Source organism: Heteronotia binoei, chromosome 9 (assembly GCF_032191835.1).
Source record: "Heteronotia binoei isolate CCM8104 ecotype False Entrance Well chromosome 9, APGP_CSIRO_Hbin_v1, whole genome shotgun sequence".
Classification (NCBI taxonomy): domain Eukaryota; kingdom Metazoa; phylum Chordata; class Lepidosauria; order Squamata; family Gekkonidae; genus Heteronotia; species Heteronotia binoei.
This window is the reverse complement of record NC_083231.1, coordinates 109,454,319-109,470,339: the sequence shown is the minus strand read 5'-3', so window position 1 is coordinate 109,470,339 and position 16,021 is coordinate 109,454,319. Positions and strand designations below refer to the sequence as shown.

Sequence of the window (16,021 nt, the reverse complement as noted above, 5' to 3'; positions counted from 1 at the left end):
GGGGGTTTGCCAAATTCTGAATATTGAGATATAGATAAGGAAGTAGGTAGATGTTGATTTAGAGCCTGTTTGGTGGAATGGATAAGAATGTTAGATTTTAATCTGGAGAAACAGGTTTGATTCGCCACTCTTCCACACCCAGCCACCTGGGTGACCTTGGGCCAATCACTGTTCTCTCAGATCTATTCTCTCTCAGCCCCACTTGCCTCACAGGGTGTCTAGTATTGGGAGAGGAAGGGAAAGCCTCTCTGAGTTAAGGTGGGGTATAAATCCAATTCTCCTCCTCCTCCTCCTCCTTTTGCAACTCTGTCCCAAACTAAGCGGAAGGGTAGGCATGCTAGCTAAAAAGTACCATTCTTCCAAACGGGTGGGATTCTAGCAGGAGCTCTTTTTCATATTAGACCACACACCCCTGATGCAGCCAATCGTCCAAGAGCTTACAAGGCTCTTTTTTGTAAGATCTTGGAGGATTGGCTACATCAGGGGTGTGTGGCCTAATATGCAAAAGAGCTCCTGCTAGAATTCCACCCCTGCTTCCAAATAAAGGTTGTTAAGATCCAAGCACTTTGATAGTGGGAGGCCTAGTCATGAACATATGAAGCTGCCTTCTACTGAATCAGACCCTGGGTCCATCAAAGTCAGTATTGTCTACTCAGACTGGCAGCAGCTCTCCAGGGTCTCAAGCTGAGGTTTTTCACGCCTATTTGCCTGGACCCTTTTTAGTTGCTGATGCTGGGGATTGAAACTAGGACCTTCTGCTTACCAAGCAGATACTCTACCACTGAGCCACTGTCCCTCCCCTAATCAAGTCACAGCTGACCCTGTAACGGTTTTCAAGGCAAGAGCTGAATTAGAGGTGGTTTTGCCATTGCCTGCCTCTGCACGGGAATCCTGGACTTTCTTGGTGGTCTCCCATCCAAGTACTAACCGGAGCCTACCCTGCTTAACTTCTGAAATCTGTCGATATTGGCCTGTTGATTTTGGTGATTGCTAGGCAACCCCAACATTATTGCTGAGCCTGATGCAGAAGCTAGGGGCAGATCCAGTGGCAAGCACCAGAGAATCCACCCAGCCTGTCAGCAGCCACTTCACAATGCGGTTGGCCACTGGACTTGTCCCATTTCAGAGGCGGCAACTGCTGCACAACTGGGCCAGTCCTATTGGTGGCCAGCATGCAACTGGGCCTTCCAATCTAGTGACAGCAACCCCACACAACTCAACCTGGCTTCAGCTATAGCCACTGAACATCTGGACTCAGTTCTGTACCCAATGCACAAATTGCCTTGGGGAAGTACCTTATATTTTGTTGTACCTGGGCTTGCAATTTAGCCTGATCTCGTCAGATCTCAGAAGCTCAACAGGGTTGGCCCTGGTTAGTACTCAGATGGGAGACCAAGGAAGTCCAGGAGTTGTAGGAGGGCCAGAAGTCCAGGACAACCAAGAAAGTCCAGACGTCAAGGAGGGGAGGGACAGTGGCTCAGTGGTAGAGCATCTACTTGGTAAGCAGAAAGTCCCAGGTTCGATCCCCGGCATCTCCAACTAAAAAGGGTCCAGGCAAGTTGGCGTGAAAAATCTCAGCTTGAAACCCTGGAGAGCCGCTGCCAGTCTGAGTAGATAAGACTGGCTTTGATGGACCGAGAGTCTGATTCAGTAGAAGGCAGCTTCATATGTAAGGCAGAGGAAGGCAATGGCAAACCACTTCTGAACGTTTCTTGCCTTGACCTGGGTGGCCCGATCTCATCAGATCTCAGAAGCTCAGCACAGTTGGCCTTGGTTAGTATTTGGAAAGGAGATGACCAAGGAAGTCCAGGGTTGCAAACCACCTCTGAACGTCTTCTGCCTTGAAACCCTGGATGGACCAGTCTAGCCCAGTCTTGTCAGATCTTGGAAGCTATGCAGGGTTGGCCCTGGTTAGTATTTGGAGGGGGAGCCACGAAGGAAGTCCAGGGTTGCTACGCAGAGGCAGGCAATGGCAAATATACCCTGAATATCTCTTTCCTTGAAACCCCCAAGGGACTGCAATAAGTCAGCCATGACTTGGCATAAGTTTCCACCACCAGTTTACAATTATTTTCTTTCCCTGTTGATTAACAGAAACTTTAAAAAATTCCCCAGGAGCATCAGCGAGGTGGAGAGAGCAGGATCGAGCACCACCATCAGCAAGAACATGTGGGTTCCTCCAGCTCCGCTTGGGACCCCAGAATCCAAAGGAAATCGCCTCGTGCCTTTGCCGGAAGCACAACAGCAGCCACTAGCTGTTCGAGAATCCGTTATTGAAGCGCCTGTCAGCCAGCCTAGAGAGCCCATCATCGTAAGTAAGGCATACGGAAACGGTGGGCTCAGCCTCGAGAGTTCCTCAGGGAAGAAGTCTCCAGAGGACATCAAGGAAGAGACCTTGGCAAAGGAGATCATCCACAAGGACAAGTCCCTGGCAGGGATCCTGGATCCGGATGCCAAGATGAAGACCACCATGGACTTGATGGAAGGGATATTCCCTAGGGGAGGCAGGATGCTTAAGGAGAACAAAAGGAGGACGGTCGCACAGAAAAGAACAGCAGGTCATTCTGCCCCTCAGGATGACAAGTGGGTACCGTTTTTCTTTTACATCCATTGGTTTAGCAGTCCTCCCTCCCTCCCTCCCTCCCTTCCTTCCTTCCTTCCTTCCTTCCTTCCTTCCTTCCTTCCTTCCTTCCTTCCTTCCTTCCTTCCTTCCTTCCTTCCTTCCTTCCTCCCTCCCTCCCTCCCTCCCTCCCTCCCTTTTCTGTTTCCTCCCTCCCTCTCCTTCCTTTCCTTCCTTCCTTTGCCAATTCTTTAATTTTGTTTCTGGAGGGAGCAAGGTCTTGGGTCTCATTGCATCCCCTCCCTCATTATGGAAAAATTGAATAGCCAAGTGGGAAATCCTGTGCTAAGGCACCACTTCCTCATACCCATTCTAAAAATCAGCCTACATGGGCTAAGTTTGCCTTCAGTTGAAGGAGGTGAATGCTCCTTAGCATTTAGAAAGAAATATGGTCTTAGAGTTTGTTCTCAAGATCAGGGGAGACCTGGAGTCTGACACGACCGTGAAATACCTCCATTTAGTCATTCCCTTCTCCCCATAAGGACGGGAAGGTGGGGGGAGTACATGAGTCCCAGGCCTGCTTCCAGCCTCTCTCTCTGGGGATGGTCTGGGTTGGAGGGAGGGAGAGAATAACATCCCCATAGGCCTTCTGAAACCTCAGATCATTTGACTCCTTTTCTCTGACCTGCTGGGCATCTGCTTACCCAGTTAGAGGCCCTGTGATTCTCACATGAGTCGATAATTCATGGGAGTGTGTGGGGAAGGGGTTGCTTTGCTTTCTTTTTTCCAAAAGGGCAGGGCATGTAGATCCAGATGTGGCTGGCAGGGTGTATATTCTGGCTTCCCCATCAGTAGAGGAGAAAAGATAACAAGGGGCTTAAATGGCAGCAGCGACTCCGAGGGAGTTCTTAGTCAAAACAGCATTGAGAATCATTTGGCCCACCTCCGGTTGGAGCAGCCATATGGTACCCAGCTGAGATAACTCCAAGGCTTACCTGGTCGGCCCAAAGGCAAAACACCGACTAAGCCGCTGTAAGGAATTTCATTCCTGGTTTTTATTTATATCTTTTTTTTATTATAATACAATTTTTATTAAGTTCCAAAGGAAATGGGAAGGGGGTGTAGGAAAGATAGGGAGAAGTAATTCCATATATACAGAGCTACTTCATTATCTTATCTTATTTCTGTGAGCTACATTAACTTATATTCCTCCACATAAATTTGCATGCCTCAGTTCACAGTTCTAATGTAAAAATCTTCTATATTAAGCGTGTTCATATTCCAATCTGATCTTGAATTAATCACTTCGTGTCATCAAGTTGTAAAAAGTTTGCCAAAGTTCTTTCAAGTCCCGCTTGCCATTTTCCTTCATTAAATCTGTTAAAATGTCCATTTCCACTGTTTCAAATATTTTCTTCATAATCTCTTCTTTTGATGGTATTTCTGCTTTCTTCCACTATTTCGCGTACACTATCCTAGCAGCTGTCTTAACTTGAACAATGATATGTTTAACATTTCTATCCGGTACATCAGAAATAATATTAAGCAAGAACATTTCTGGTTTAAATGACAATGTCAACTGCAGCATTTTCTGTAATAACTCATGTATCATACTCCAGTATCTTTTGGCTCGTTTTTATTTATATCTTACCTATCCCAAATTTAGGCAGATATATATAATATATAATTTTATTTTTTTTGAAGAAGCAGTCCTTCAGACATTCAAAAATACGCTTTTATAGTAAATATTTGTGACATGGTGGTTGAGAGTTGGCACACTGCCCCATTCAGCCCAGCTGTTAATACATTCTGGGGTTTTATTTGTGAAGCAGCCAAGCGGGGTCACGGTTCGTTTCCCATTCCCTTGGGCCACCCTTGCAATCTTCACAGCTGTGTCCCTCAGAAACGATTTGGTGGTGAAAAACTCTGACAAGTCGTGGCCAACTTACAGCGACCGTATTGGGTTTTCGAGGCATATTGGGTTTGCCTGCCTCTGCACAGCAACCCGGGACTTCCTTGGTGGTCTCCCAGCCCAGCACTAACCGGGGCTGGCCCTGCTTAGCTTCTGAGCAGTGTTCCCTCTGAGCTGAGTTAGCGTGAGCCAGCTCACAAATTTTTAGCCTCCAGCTCACACATGTTTGTCTTCGCTCAGAAAGGATGACCCCCCCAGAGCGCACTAATTGATGCAGTAACTCACACAACTTTCATGCCAGCAGCTCACCACTTTAATACCAGGAGCTCACAAAGTAGAATTTTTGCTCACAAGACTCTGCAGCTTAGAGGGAACACTGCAAAGAAGGATGACCCCAGAGCACACTAATTGATGCAGTAACTCACAGCTTTCATGCCAGCAGCTCACCGCTTTAATACCAGGAGCTCACAAAGTAGAATTTTTGCTCACGAGACTCTGCAGCTTAGAGGGAACATTGCAAAGATTGGGCTAGCCTGGGCCATCCAAGACAGGGCCAGAAATTCACAAGTACCTCCCCCATTGGCCATGCTGGCTGGGGCTGATGGGAGTTGTAGGCAAAAAACATCTGGAGAGCTACTGTTGGCCACCCCTGCTTTACTTCATTTATACCCCACCTTCCACCTCAATGGAGACTAAACATGACCTCTGTATTGTTCTCCTCTGCCCCTTTTTGTTATCACTACACCCCTGTGCAGTAGGCCATGCTGAGAGAGTACGACTTTAAGCAGGGCTTTTTTGGTAGCAGGAATTCCTTTGCATATTAGGCCACACACCCCTGATGTAGCCAATCCTCCTGGAGTTTACAGTAGACCCTGTACTAAGAGCCCTGTAAGCTCTTGGAGAATTGGCTACGTCAATGGTGTGTGGCCTAATAGGCAAAGGAGTTCCTGCTACAACAAAAAAGCCCTGATTTTCAAGATGCCAATGCCTAATCCTGGGATGTTGTGCATGCATGGTGTGTGTTTTGCCCCTGAGACTCCCCCTCTCCATTTAAAGCATCTTAAGTTTGTGGATGTTAGCAAAGAATTTTTCTGCCTGAATATCTGGCGAATCTCCAGAATCTTGGGCAGAGAGAGGTCTACCTAAGATTCTTGAACTATTTGTTTGCTTATTCCTTTACTTCGTTTATACCCCACCTTCCTCCCCAATGGAGACTCTTGTCAGAGTAGATACCTGTGTGGACCAACATTCTCAACGTTTGGCTGCTTTATATGTCCCGATTTAGTACGGACAGGTCTATAAAATAGTCACCGCGCGCCATCTGGTGGCAGTCCCTAGTTAAAGTTAAAAAGGTAAAGGCTGCCGTCTAGTCGCAACCAATTCAGAGTGAGCCCATGAAGCTCCACGTCTTGGGGTTTTCAAGGCAAGAGACATTCAGAGAGGGCTTGCCATTGCCTTCCTCTGTTTTACTGTTACTGTTTTTTTCTCATTTGTAAATATATTTATTGAGATGTCGCTCACCACCCTGAGCCCTGCATATGGATGGAAGGAAGGAAGGAAGAGGCAGACATACAGACGATGACAGACAGACAGACAGACAGACAGATAGATAGATAGATAGATAGATAGATAGATAGATAGATAGATAGATAGATAGATAGATAGATAGATAGATAGATAGATAGAAAGACAGACAGACAGACAGACAGACAGGCAGACAGATAGATGCCCTGTTTGTCCTTGGTGATCTCCAGGCCTTATTTTGGCAAGAGCTCACAGGAGCAGAGCTCAGGAACCTCTACATTTTATTGTGCTTTCTTTCTTACACCACCACCACCACCACCCCGCCAAAAAAATACTTGCTTCTGGGCTCCATTGTTCAAACCTCCTGTGAGAATTTTGCTGTACTCTACGATTTGGCAAGCCTTCTAATATTTTTCTCCACAAAAAAAGGGAAAATAACCGAAACATACGAAGCAGACAGATGGAACTCGCATCACTGTGGCCACATAAGAGAAAGTAATCTAAAAAGTATGATGACAGTAAGGCTTTATTATGACAATTATAATTCAAGAAGAATTTTAAGCATATGCTGAGCTGATATAATTTAGTAAGCCTTCCGGTGACATCAGGGTATGTGGCATATGCCTTTGAGCTCTGGCACCTCTTTTTCTATGAAATTTATTTTATTTACTTTCGATTTATATCCCGCCCATTCCAAATGGGCTCAGGGCAACTAACAATCATGATTAAACCAACATCTCAATTTCAGGTATAAAACAATAAGACATAAACAGTTTACAATTTAAAACAAAGTATTGGTGCTGTATAGAATATACAGTTCTGAATATACAGATTATACAGTGACCCCTGGTGATCTCCCATCCAAGTGCTAACCCAGCCAACCTTGCTTAACTTCCAAGATCTGGTGAGATTGGGCTAGCCTAGCTAACCAGGCCAGGGCATAAAAAGGTAAAGCATACTATCAAGTTACAACCAATTCATGGCAAACCCATGAAGTTTTGTCTCATTGGGCTTCTAGAGGCAAGAGATGAGCTGAGGCTGGGGTGGGAGTTTGCCATTACCTTCCTCTGCTTAGTGGTCTTAGTCTTTCTTGGTGGTCCCCCATCCATGTATTGACCCTCATTAGCATCAGGCTAGATCAAGATGGGTAGCTGCGTCAGCCAGTCTGTAGCAGTAGGAAAGAGCAAGAGACGGCGGCTCAGTGGTAGAGCATCTGCTTGGTAAGCAGAAGGTCCCAGGTTCAATCCCCGGCATCTCCAAAAAAGGGTCCAGGCAAATAGACGTAAAAACCTCAGCTTGAGATCCTGGAGAGCCGCTGCCAGTCTGAGTAGACAATACTGACTTGGATGGACCGAGGGTCTGATTCAGAAGAAGGCAGCTTCATATGTACCAGTAGCACCTTAAAGCTCTAGCATAATTAGCGGCAGGGTAACAGTGACTCACAAATGCTCATACCTAGCCTAACACAAAGTTTGTTAGTCTTTAAGATCAGGCTAGAAAGAGAAAACAAGCTCAGTGGTACCTAAAGACAGCGCTGGTGCTAGGGCGCTGGCACAAGGCCGGCACCCTGCGCACGGCGCTCCTTCCCACCCCTGCCTGCATTCCTCCTACCCTCACCGTCGCCCTCAGCGAGGGCAAGCTCAACCAGCAGCCGCACAATGCACACAGCGTACCCTGCTGTCAGTTTCTGTAGCTCCGCCCCTTGCATTGTATCTGTGCTTCCAGAAGCACAGACACGGCACAGGAGGCAGAGCTAGGGCAGCCAGGCAGCACGCGCACAGGAGGCAGAACTACGGCAGCCAGGCAGCACGCGCACAGGAGGCTAGAGCTAGGGCAGCCAGGCAGCACACGCACAGGAGGCAGAGCTACGGCAGCCAGGCAGCACGCGCACAGGAGGCAGAGCTAGGGCAGCCAGACAGCACGTGCACAGGAGGCAGAGCTAGGGCAGCCAGGCAGCACGCGCACAGGAGGCAGAACTACGGCAGCCAGGCAGCACGCGCACAGGAGGCTAGAGCTAGGGCAGCCAGGCAGCACACGCACAGGAGGCAGAGCTACGGCAGCCAGGCAGCACGCGCACAGGAGGCAGAGCTAGGGCAGCCAGGCAGCATGCGCACAGGAGGCAGAGCTATGGCAGCCAGGCAGCACGCGCACAGGAGGCTAGAGCTAGGGCAGCCAGGCAGCACGCGCACAGGAGGCAGAGCTAGGGCAGCCAGGCAGCACGCGCACAGGAGGCAGAGCTACGGCAGCCAGGCAGCACGCTCTTTGCGAACTGCACTGCCATCAAGCTCATATATTTTCCTCACCAGGGACGAGGGTGGGAGGGCTGAAACCAGCACCCTACCTACCTCCGGGCCACGCTCCCGGCAGCTTAATGGACGCACTTTAGGCCGTGCCTAGAGAATAAAGATCATGCCTTGGACTCTCTGAATGAGATGAGAGCTGTTGGTAGGTGGAGGTAATAATGCCGTCTTTGCCCATTTCTTAAGCCAAGGGAGGAAGTCGAGCCTCTCTTCCAGACTGACTGCTACGTGTGTGTGTTCTCTGTTCCGATACAGGAGAGAAGACAAGGAAGCGGCCACAGCGCTGCTGCCCTGCCCCGCCTACTTCAGCGTGTCTGCGCCCAAAGCCGAGCTCCTGAACAAAATCAAAGATTTGCCAGAGGCAGTAGGAGGGGACGAGGAACAAGTGGACGTCAATGAGAAGAAGGTGAGTTCAGAGCAGTCTCAGACTAATAGCCCCGAGATCAAACCAGGAACTTGGCAATGGCTGGGTGAATTCCTACCCTCTGCAGTTGCACTGAAAGCCAGTTGCTAGCCTTTCAGGTGATAAAGGCAGGAAGCTAAGTAGAGTCAGCCCTGGCTAGTATTTGGATGGGCAACTTCCTTGGAATACCAGCAGTCTGGAAGGCAGGGGCAGGCTGATCTAACAAGAGCATTGACTCTTGAAACTCATACCCCAAAGAACTGGCTGCTCTCTGAGTTGCTACTGGACTCAAATCGAGATCTTCCTGGTTACCTGATTCCTGTGCATGTAGTAACCGTTGGTTGGTGACCTCTTATGTTTGGTGTCGCCAGTTGAGACTTGTAGACTTTAATCTGGGAGAACCATGTTTGTTTCCCCACTCCTCCACTTGCAGCTGCTGGAATGGCCTTGGGTCAGTCATAGCTCTTGCAGAGTTGTCCTTGAAAGGGCAGCTGCTGTGAGAGCCCTCTCAGCCCCACCCACCTCACAGGGTGTCTGTTGTCGGGGAGGAAGGGAAGGAGATTGTAAGCTGCTGTGAGAGTCCCTCTCTTCTTCTGGCAAATGCTTTTTAACTCTGTAGCTAAGATGGTGTCATCAGTTTTGGGCACCACATCTTAAGAAGGATATAGACAAGCTGGAACAGGTCCATAGGATGGCGACAAAGATGGTGAGGGGTCTGGAGACGAAGTCCTATGAAGAAAGGTTGAAAGAGCTGGGCATGTTTAGCCTGGAGAGGAGGCAGCTGAGAGGTGTTATGATCACCATCTTCAAGTACTTGAAGGGCTGTCATATAGAGGATGTGGTGGAATTGTTTTCTGTGGCCCCAGAAGGTAGGACCAGAACCAGTGGGTTGAAATCAAATCAAAAGTTTCCGGCTCAACATTAGGAAGAACTTCCTGACCGTTAGAGCGGTTCCTCAGTGGAACAGGCTTCCTCAGAAGGTGGTGGGCTCTCCTTCCTTGGAGGTTTTTAAACAGAGGCTAGATGGCAATCTGACAGCAATGAAGATCCTGTGAATTTGGGGGGAGGTGTTTGTGAGTTTCCTGCATTGTGCAGGGGGTTGGACTAGATGACCCTGGAGGTCCCTTCCAACTCTATGATTCTGCGCACCACAAAATACTAACAATACACACCACAAACAATATGCACCACCGAGGCTTTTTTTGTAGCAGGAACTCCTTTGCTTATTAGCCCACACACCCCTGATGTAACTAATCTTCCTGGAGCTTACAGAAGGTCCTGTGTGGAGAAACGCCATTTTAGGCTAGGGTTTGTCTGGGGGTTGGCTGGAGGAGTCTGTCAAACTGGGATCAGGCTTCGGCCTAGTTTCTTCCTCCTCCTCCCCCCACCCCTCCTTTCTGGAAACAGCAATTCTGAGGAGGCCTTCTAGAGAGACAGGAGGTTGGACTAGATGACCCTGGAGGTCCCTTCTAGGGTTGCCAAGTCCAATTCTAGAAATATCTGGGGACTTTGGGGGTGGAGCCAGGAGACTTTGGGGTGGAGCCAGGAGCAAGGGTGTGACAAGCGTCACTGAACTCCCAAGGGAGTTCTGGCCATCACATTTAAAAAGACCACACACCTTTTTAATGCCTTCCTTCCACAGGAAATAATGGATAGGGGCACCTTCTTTTGGGGCTCATAACATTGGATCCCCTGGGCCAATCTTTTTGAAACGTGGGAGGTATTTTGGGGAGAGGCACTGGATCTTACAATTTGGTGCCTCTACCTCAAAACAGCCTCCTTTCAGAGCCCCAGATACCCGCAGATCAATTATCCATTATTTTCTATGGCAGGGGTGGCCAAGGGTAGCTCTCCAGACGTTTTTTTGCCTACAACTCCCATCAGCCGCAGCCAGCATGGCCAATGGCTGGGGCTGATGGGAGTTGTAGGCAAAAACATCTGGAGAGCTATCATAGGCCATCCCTGTTCTATGGAAATAAGTCTCCGTAGGGAATAACCGAGTTCCTAGCAGACATTTTCCTCCCCACCCCCTCCTTTCTGATGACCTTGAAGTTAGGGTTGCTAAATCCAATTAAAGAAAAATCTGGGGACTTTGGGGGTGGAGCCAGGAGACTGGGGTGGAGCCAGGAGACATTGGGGGCGGAGCCAGAAACAAGGGTGTGACAAGCATAATTGAACTCCAAGGGAGTTCTGGCCATCACATTTAAAGGGACAGCACACCTTTTTAAATGCCTTTTTTCCATAGGAAATAATTAAGGATAGGGGCACCATCTTTTGGGGCTCATAGAATTGGACCCTCTGGTCCAATCGTTTTGAAACTTGGGGGGTATTTTGGGGAGAGGCACTAGATGCTATACAAAAAAATTGGCGCCTCTACCTCAAAACATAGCCTCCCCAGAGCCCCCGTGAATCAATTCCCCATTATTCCCTATGGGAATCGTTCTCCATAGGGAATAATAGAGTGCCCAGTAGACATTTCCCTCCCCCCCACGCTTTCTAAAGGGGGGGGAGGGCCTCCAAACCAGGGAATCCCCTGCCCCCTTCCTCTCTCACACACACAAATACTTACTAGATCTTCTTCCTGCAGAACTTTGCTTGCTGTGAAAACGAAAGCAAAAGAAAGGGAGGGGCCGTTCTCCATGGAAACTATTACTGACCCTTTCCAATGAAGCCCTTCCTGTTTCCTGCGCAGCCTTAAAGGCATACATTTTACAAACGGATCAGGAGCTCTACAACTACATGATGCCTACACGCATGTTCTCCCCCCTCCCCCGCTTCTGGATTTTTGGAGAGCAGGGGAGGAGGCTGCAAATTCAGGAGTCCCCCACCAGGGCGGTGGGGTTGGGAAGCCTAGTCCCTTCCAACTCTATGCTTCTGTGATTCTATCAAACTGCCTTCCGCTTCGTCCTTCTCCTCCCTTCCAGGCTGAACTCATCGAAAGCTTGTCCCACAAGCTGGAGACTCTGAACGACGCCAAGGAGAGCCTGCTGGCCGACGTCAAGCTCAACAACGCCTTGGGAGAGGAAGTGGAGGTTCTGATCAGCGGCTTATGCAAGCCCAACGAGTTTGAGAAATACCGGATGTTCATCGGAGACCTGGACAAGGTGGTCAGCCTGCTGCTTTCACTCTCGGGGCGCCTGGCCAGGGTGGAGAATGTGCTCAGCAGCCTCGGCGAAGACGCTGATAATCAGGAACGGGTACGTATGTGGGGGCAGAAAACTCGGACTTCTGCATGAGTGGTGTTTCCTTCTTCCTCAGTAAGGGGGTTTCGTTCCTGGCTGGCCCACCCAGAGAACGCGGGCACTGCACCGATTAGGGCTGCCAGCCTCCAGGTGGCGGAAAACGTAGGAGGCTGTGGAAAACTACTAGGCAAACGATAATTACAGCTAGCGTGACAACTTAGTGTAAGAATTACACACTCTCCACAATATTATATCAGTGCTTAATCACACACTGCAATATATTCAGTATTTATGTTAACAGCTTTAAAATGGAAAGTACCACAGGCGACTTTTTAACAATAATACTTCTGAAGAAAACATGCAACGTTTGCCAGATTTGAACAGCAATTACTTCTGCGTGCAACATGCGAAGTTTGCAGTATACGTGACCAATAAAGACAACAGTCCTTGAATGAAGCGTAGGCTTGGAAGAATGAATCAAGACTGTTTTCCTGTTGATTATTCATGCGCATTGATTCAGTAACGTGGTAACACGCTTCCTAGGTTTTCTTATCTTTGCGTGTTTCGATCGTCTTCTTCTTTGACCACACAGAAGCAATTGCTCTTTAAATCTGGCAAACGTTGCATGTTTTCTTCAGAAGTATTGTTGTTAAAAAGTTGACTGTGATACGTTTCCCTTTTAATGCCGTTAACATAAATACTAAATATATTGCACAGTGTGATTAACCACTGATACAATATTGTGGAGAGTGTGTAAATCTTATATTAAGCTGTGTTACTCTAGCTGTATTTACTGTTTGCATAGTAGTTTTTCCCAGCCTCCTACGTTTTTCTCAACCTTGGCTGTGTTTCCCTTGTTTAGTTGCCAAGCCTCCAGGTGAGGCCTGGAGATTCCCAAGAATTATTTCCAATCTCTAGATAAAAGAGATCTCCCAGAGAAAATGGCTGTTTTGGACAGTTGCCAGATTTAGGACCAGTAAATTGCTTTGGTTAAGCCATTCTTTAGAGCTGTTGAACTTCAGTTGGCTTCAACAACAAACAAAGTGTTGGCTTCAGATTAAATTGGCAATTCCCACCAATTCTCCCTCTCCCTCCATTTCATTCCTCAAGGTCCCCTCTCCCACAGGAGAAATGTTCCCTCTAAGCTGAGTTAGTGTGAGCTAGCTCCCAGTGTTTTAGCCTCTGGCTCACACATTTTTATCTCAGCTCAGGGAAGGACGGCCCCAGAGCAAACTTAATTTATGCAGTAGCCCAATCGCTCGCTCAGAGCTTTAATGCCAGTGGCTCATGAAGTAGAGTTTTTGCTCACAAGACCACAGCTTAGAGGGAGCGTCGCTTAGGAGCAGCAATTTGGAGAGATCAGTGGGCTGCAGGGGAGGCGGGGGAAAGGCAGAACGTCCCAGTCTAGCGCTGGGAAAATCACTCACACACTACATGATGCACTTTCAGTCCCCGTTGCAACTTGGTTTTCTTGCACGAAACGCCAAACTCCCCTTGCATTGGAAGTGGGATTATTCAGTGTGGGTGGAAGCGATATTGGGGCAAATCCAGGGCTTTTTTTGTAGCAGGAACTTCTTTGCATGTTAGGGCCACACGCCCCTGATGTAGCCAATCTTCCAAGAGCTTACAGGGCTCTTAGAACAGGGCTTACTGTAAGCTCCAGGAGGACTGGCTACGTCAGGGGGTGTGGCCGAATACGCAAAGGAGTTCCTGCTACAAAAAACAGTCCTGGGCAAATCCACCTTAGAGGCCGTGACGATTGGAACCTTGGACTCCAGAACTGTAATCCCCAAGGGTCGTTTTGTAGAAAAATAGGTGGTGGATCTCATTAGCATATGCCCCCCCCACCAGCCGATGCAAGAAAGGAGAACCCCAGGCAAGCAAGGCCTGCTTGGGATAGCTTGAGATCCAGCCAGTCCAAGCAGGCTTCGCTCACCTGGGGCTCTCCTTGGCCACCCCTCCCCACAGTCAAAAGGCCGCAAGCCATCCGCCACCCAAAATCACAGAAGAAGTGGAGAAAGGGTGGTGCAGGCTTCTCCAGGGGTTAATGAGGGCTCCTGGGGGTGTGGCAAAATTCCTGCTGACTGGCTGGCTGGCTGCCTGCTCTCCTAATCCAGGGATTGTTATGCAGCTGCACCTACTATTCAGTGGGCAGGATCGGTGGAGGGGAGGAGGGGGAACCCTCAGAAAGGTTCAGGAGCTGTGCTCCTGTGAGCTGCTGCTGAATTCAAGGCCTAGTAATGCCAAATCTCTTGTCTGTCTCCTCCCTCTCCTGCCACCCTGGGACAGAGCTCTCTGAATGAGAAGCGGAAGATGCTGGCTGGCCAGCACGAGGACGCCCGGGAGCTGAAGGAGAACCTCGACCGTCGAGAGCGAGTGGTCTTGGACATTTTGTGCACTTACCTCTCAGAAGAGCAGCTTCAAGATTACCAGCATTTTGTGAAGATGAAATCCGCCCTGCTCATCGAACAGCGGGAGCTGGACGACAAGATCAAACTGGGGCAGGAGCAGCTCAAGTGCCTTCTGGAGAGCTTGCCCACGGACTACACCCTCCGGAGTAAAAAAGCAACGGAGACCCCAACACCCATGGGTACCTGCCAGAGCAGCAATAGACTTCCACCACCAGCATCTTCACTCTGACCCTACCCGGACGGGTCTCCGTCAAACTCTTCTTCTCAAATTTATTTAATCAGAGACTGCTTTTAACTTTTTTTTTTTTGTAATTGACGGCAGGTTTAATTTGTTCTTTTAAATTAACAAACGGCATGGAAAGCTTTTCATTTTTCTCCTGCCCCTCGCAAGATCCTCATGGGGAAAAGGAACTGAGTCCTTGCGGCTAACAGAGACTGAAAGGAGGTGGCGCATTATCCCAGCAGGTTAGACTCGTTGTAAACAAACACAAGCTGCCCCCCCATGAGGAATCTGGGGGGATTTCCTCTGAGCACCAATGGTTGTTAAACTAATGAAGGATCTACAATCATGAAGCCTTAATTAAAATGTTAACGAGAGACCTGCTCTCCTGAACAATATCGGTATTTATATATTTTTTTTAAAAAGCTGCAAGGTGGAATTCTGTAAAGGTTTTTTTTTTGTACAATAACATTAACCAGTTATTTGATTCTACTTCTGTACGTGCGTAGGAAATTTTTTTTTTTTGTACTTAACAGAGAAAAACAAAAGAACTATTCCTTGCCCCATCCCCTCCAGAGACCATAGCTTGGAGCAGCTGTATTGATCTCTAGTGGATAAAAAAAAGACTAGTGAGAAAAGCTCCAGGCCCCGATTCGGGGCGCTTACACACAACCGCTCCGCGAATGCAACCAGTACTTAGTGCTCCTTGGTCCGTATGTGGATACAGAGATGCATCTTCAGCAAGAAACAGATGGGGAAAGTGTAACAGCATTGGGGGTTTTCTCTGGTAGGAGAAATGCCAAGAATTTTATCCACATGTGCACAGCCATGCACATGAAATTTTAGACATCTGCTCCCCCATTTTTGCAAGGTGCTAGTTGTCCCCCATAGTTTGCGGTATCCAGCCCTGACCTACGTGCATATAGAGCAAAGTTCTGCCCCCCCCCCTTTTCTGCATAGCAGGATCCAATGCAGTTGGTGAGCAAAGATCCATGCACACAGTGCCCCAACTTTTGAACCCCGGGCAGTCACAGGGCTGGAGGAGGGGACGTTTATCTCTTTTAGTACCCACTGAATGTACCAGTAAGTGCCCTTTCTGAGAAACCTTTGCACAGCGAAATTCCGTCTTCCAATTCTGCGACGTGAGGCAACCACCTGTTCAAACAAGCACTTGCACGAACCAAACAGCTCAGGAGTTCGACGTGAAGCCGAAGCAAAGAGATTCCCCCCACCCTTGCCTCTCTTGGACAACTAAAAAAAAAACATTTCTTTTTTAAAACAAAAACACAGAAAGCATGGAACCGCATGCGGCCTGGGAAATATTTGAATGACTTCTTGAGATGGTTCTTTGAATGTCTTTATTTATAGATCGCTTTCCCCCACACACAAAAGGTTTTGTACACATTAGCCGATTTTTGTTTGTTTGTTTAAACCACAGTGGTTCTTTGTTCTCCTAATCCCATTGGAATTGACCTTAGCCAGAACGGAGCAAATAGAGTCAAACTACCC

At 48.3% G+C, this 16,021-nt stretch overlaps 1 protein-coding gene across 1 annotated transcript in view; it reads left to right on the top strand.

Moving 5' to 3' along the window:
• Window positions 1-16,021, top strand: part of SHROOM3 (shroom family member 3) — a 340,442-nt gene extending 324,421 nt beyond the window's left edge. Inside the window, exons 8-11 of the mRNA XM_060247163.1 lie at window positions 2,095-2,583; window positions 8,552-8,702; window positions 11,624-11,896; window positions 14,171-16,021. Of these exons, the coding sequence (XP_060103146.1) occupies window positions 2,095-2,583; window positions 8,552-8,702; window positions 11,624-11,896; window positions 14,171-14,521 (1,264 nt within the window). The 3' untranslated portion in view covers window positions 14,522-16,021. The remainder of the gene's footprint in view (window positions 1-2,094; window positions 2,584-8,551; window positions 8,703-11,623; window positions 11,897-14,170) is intronic.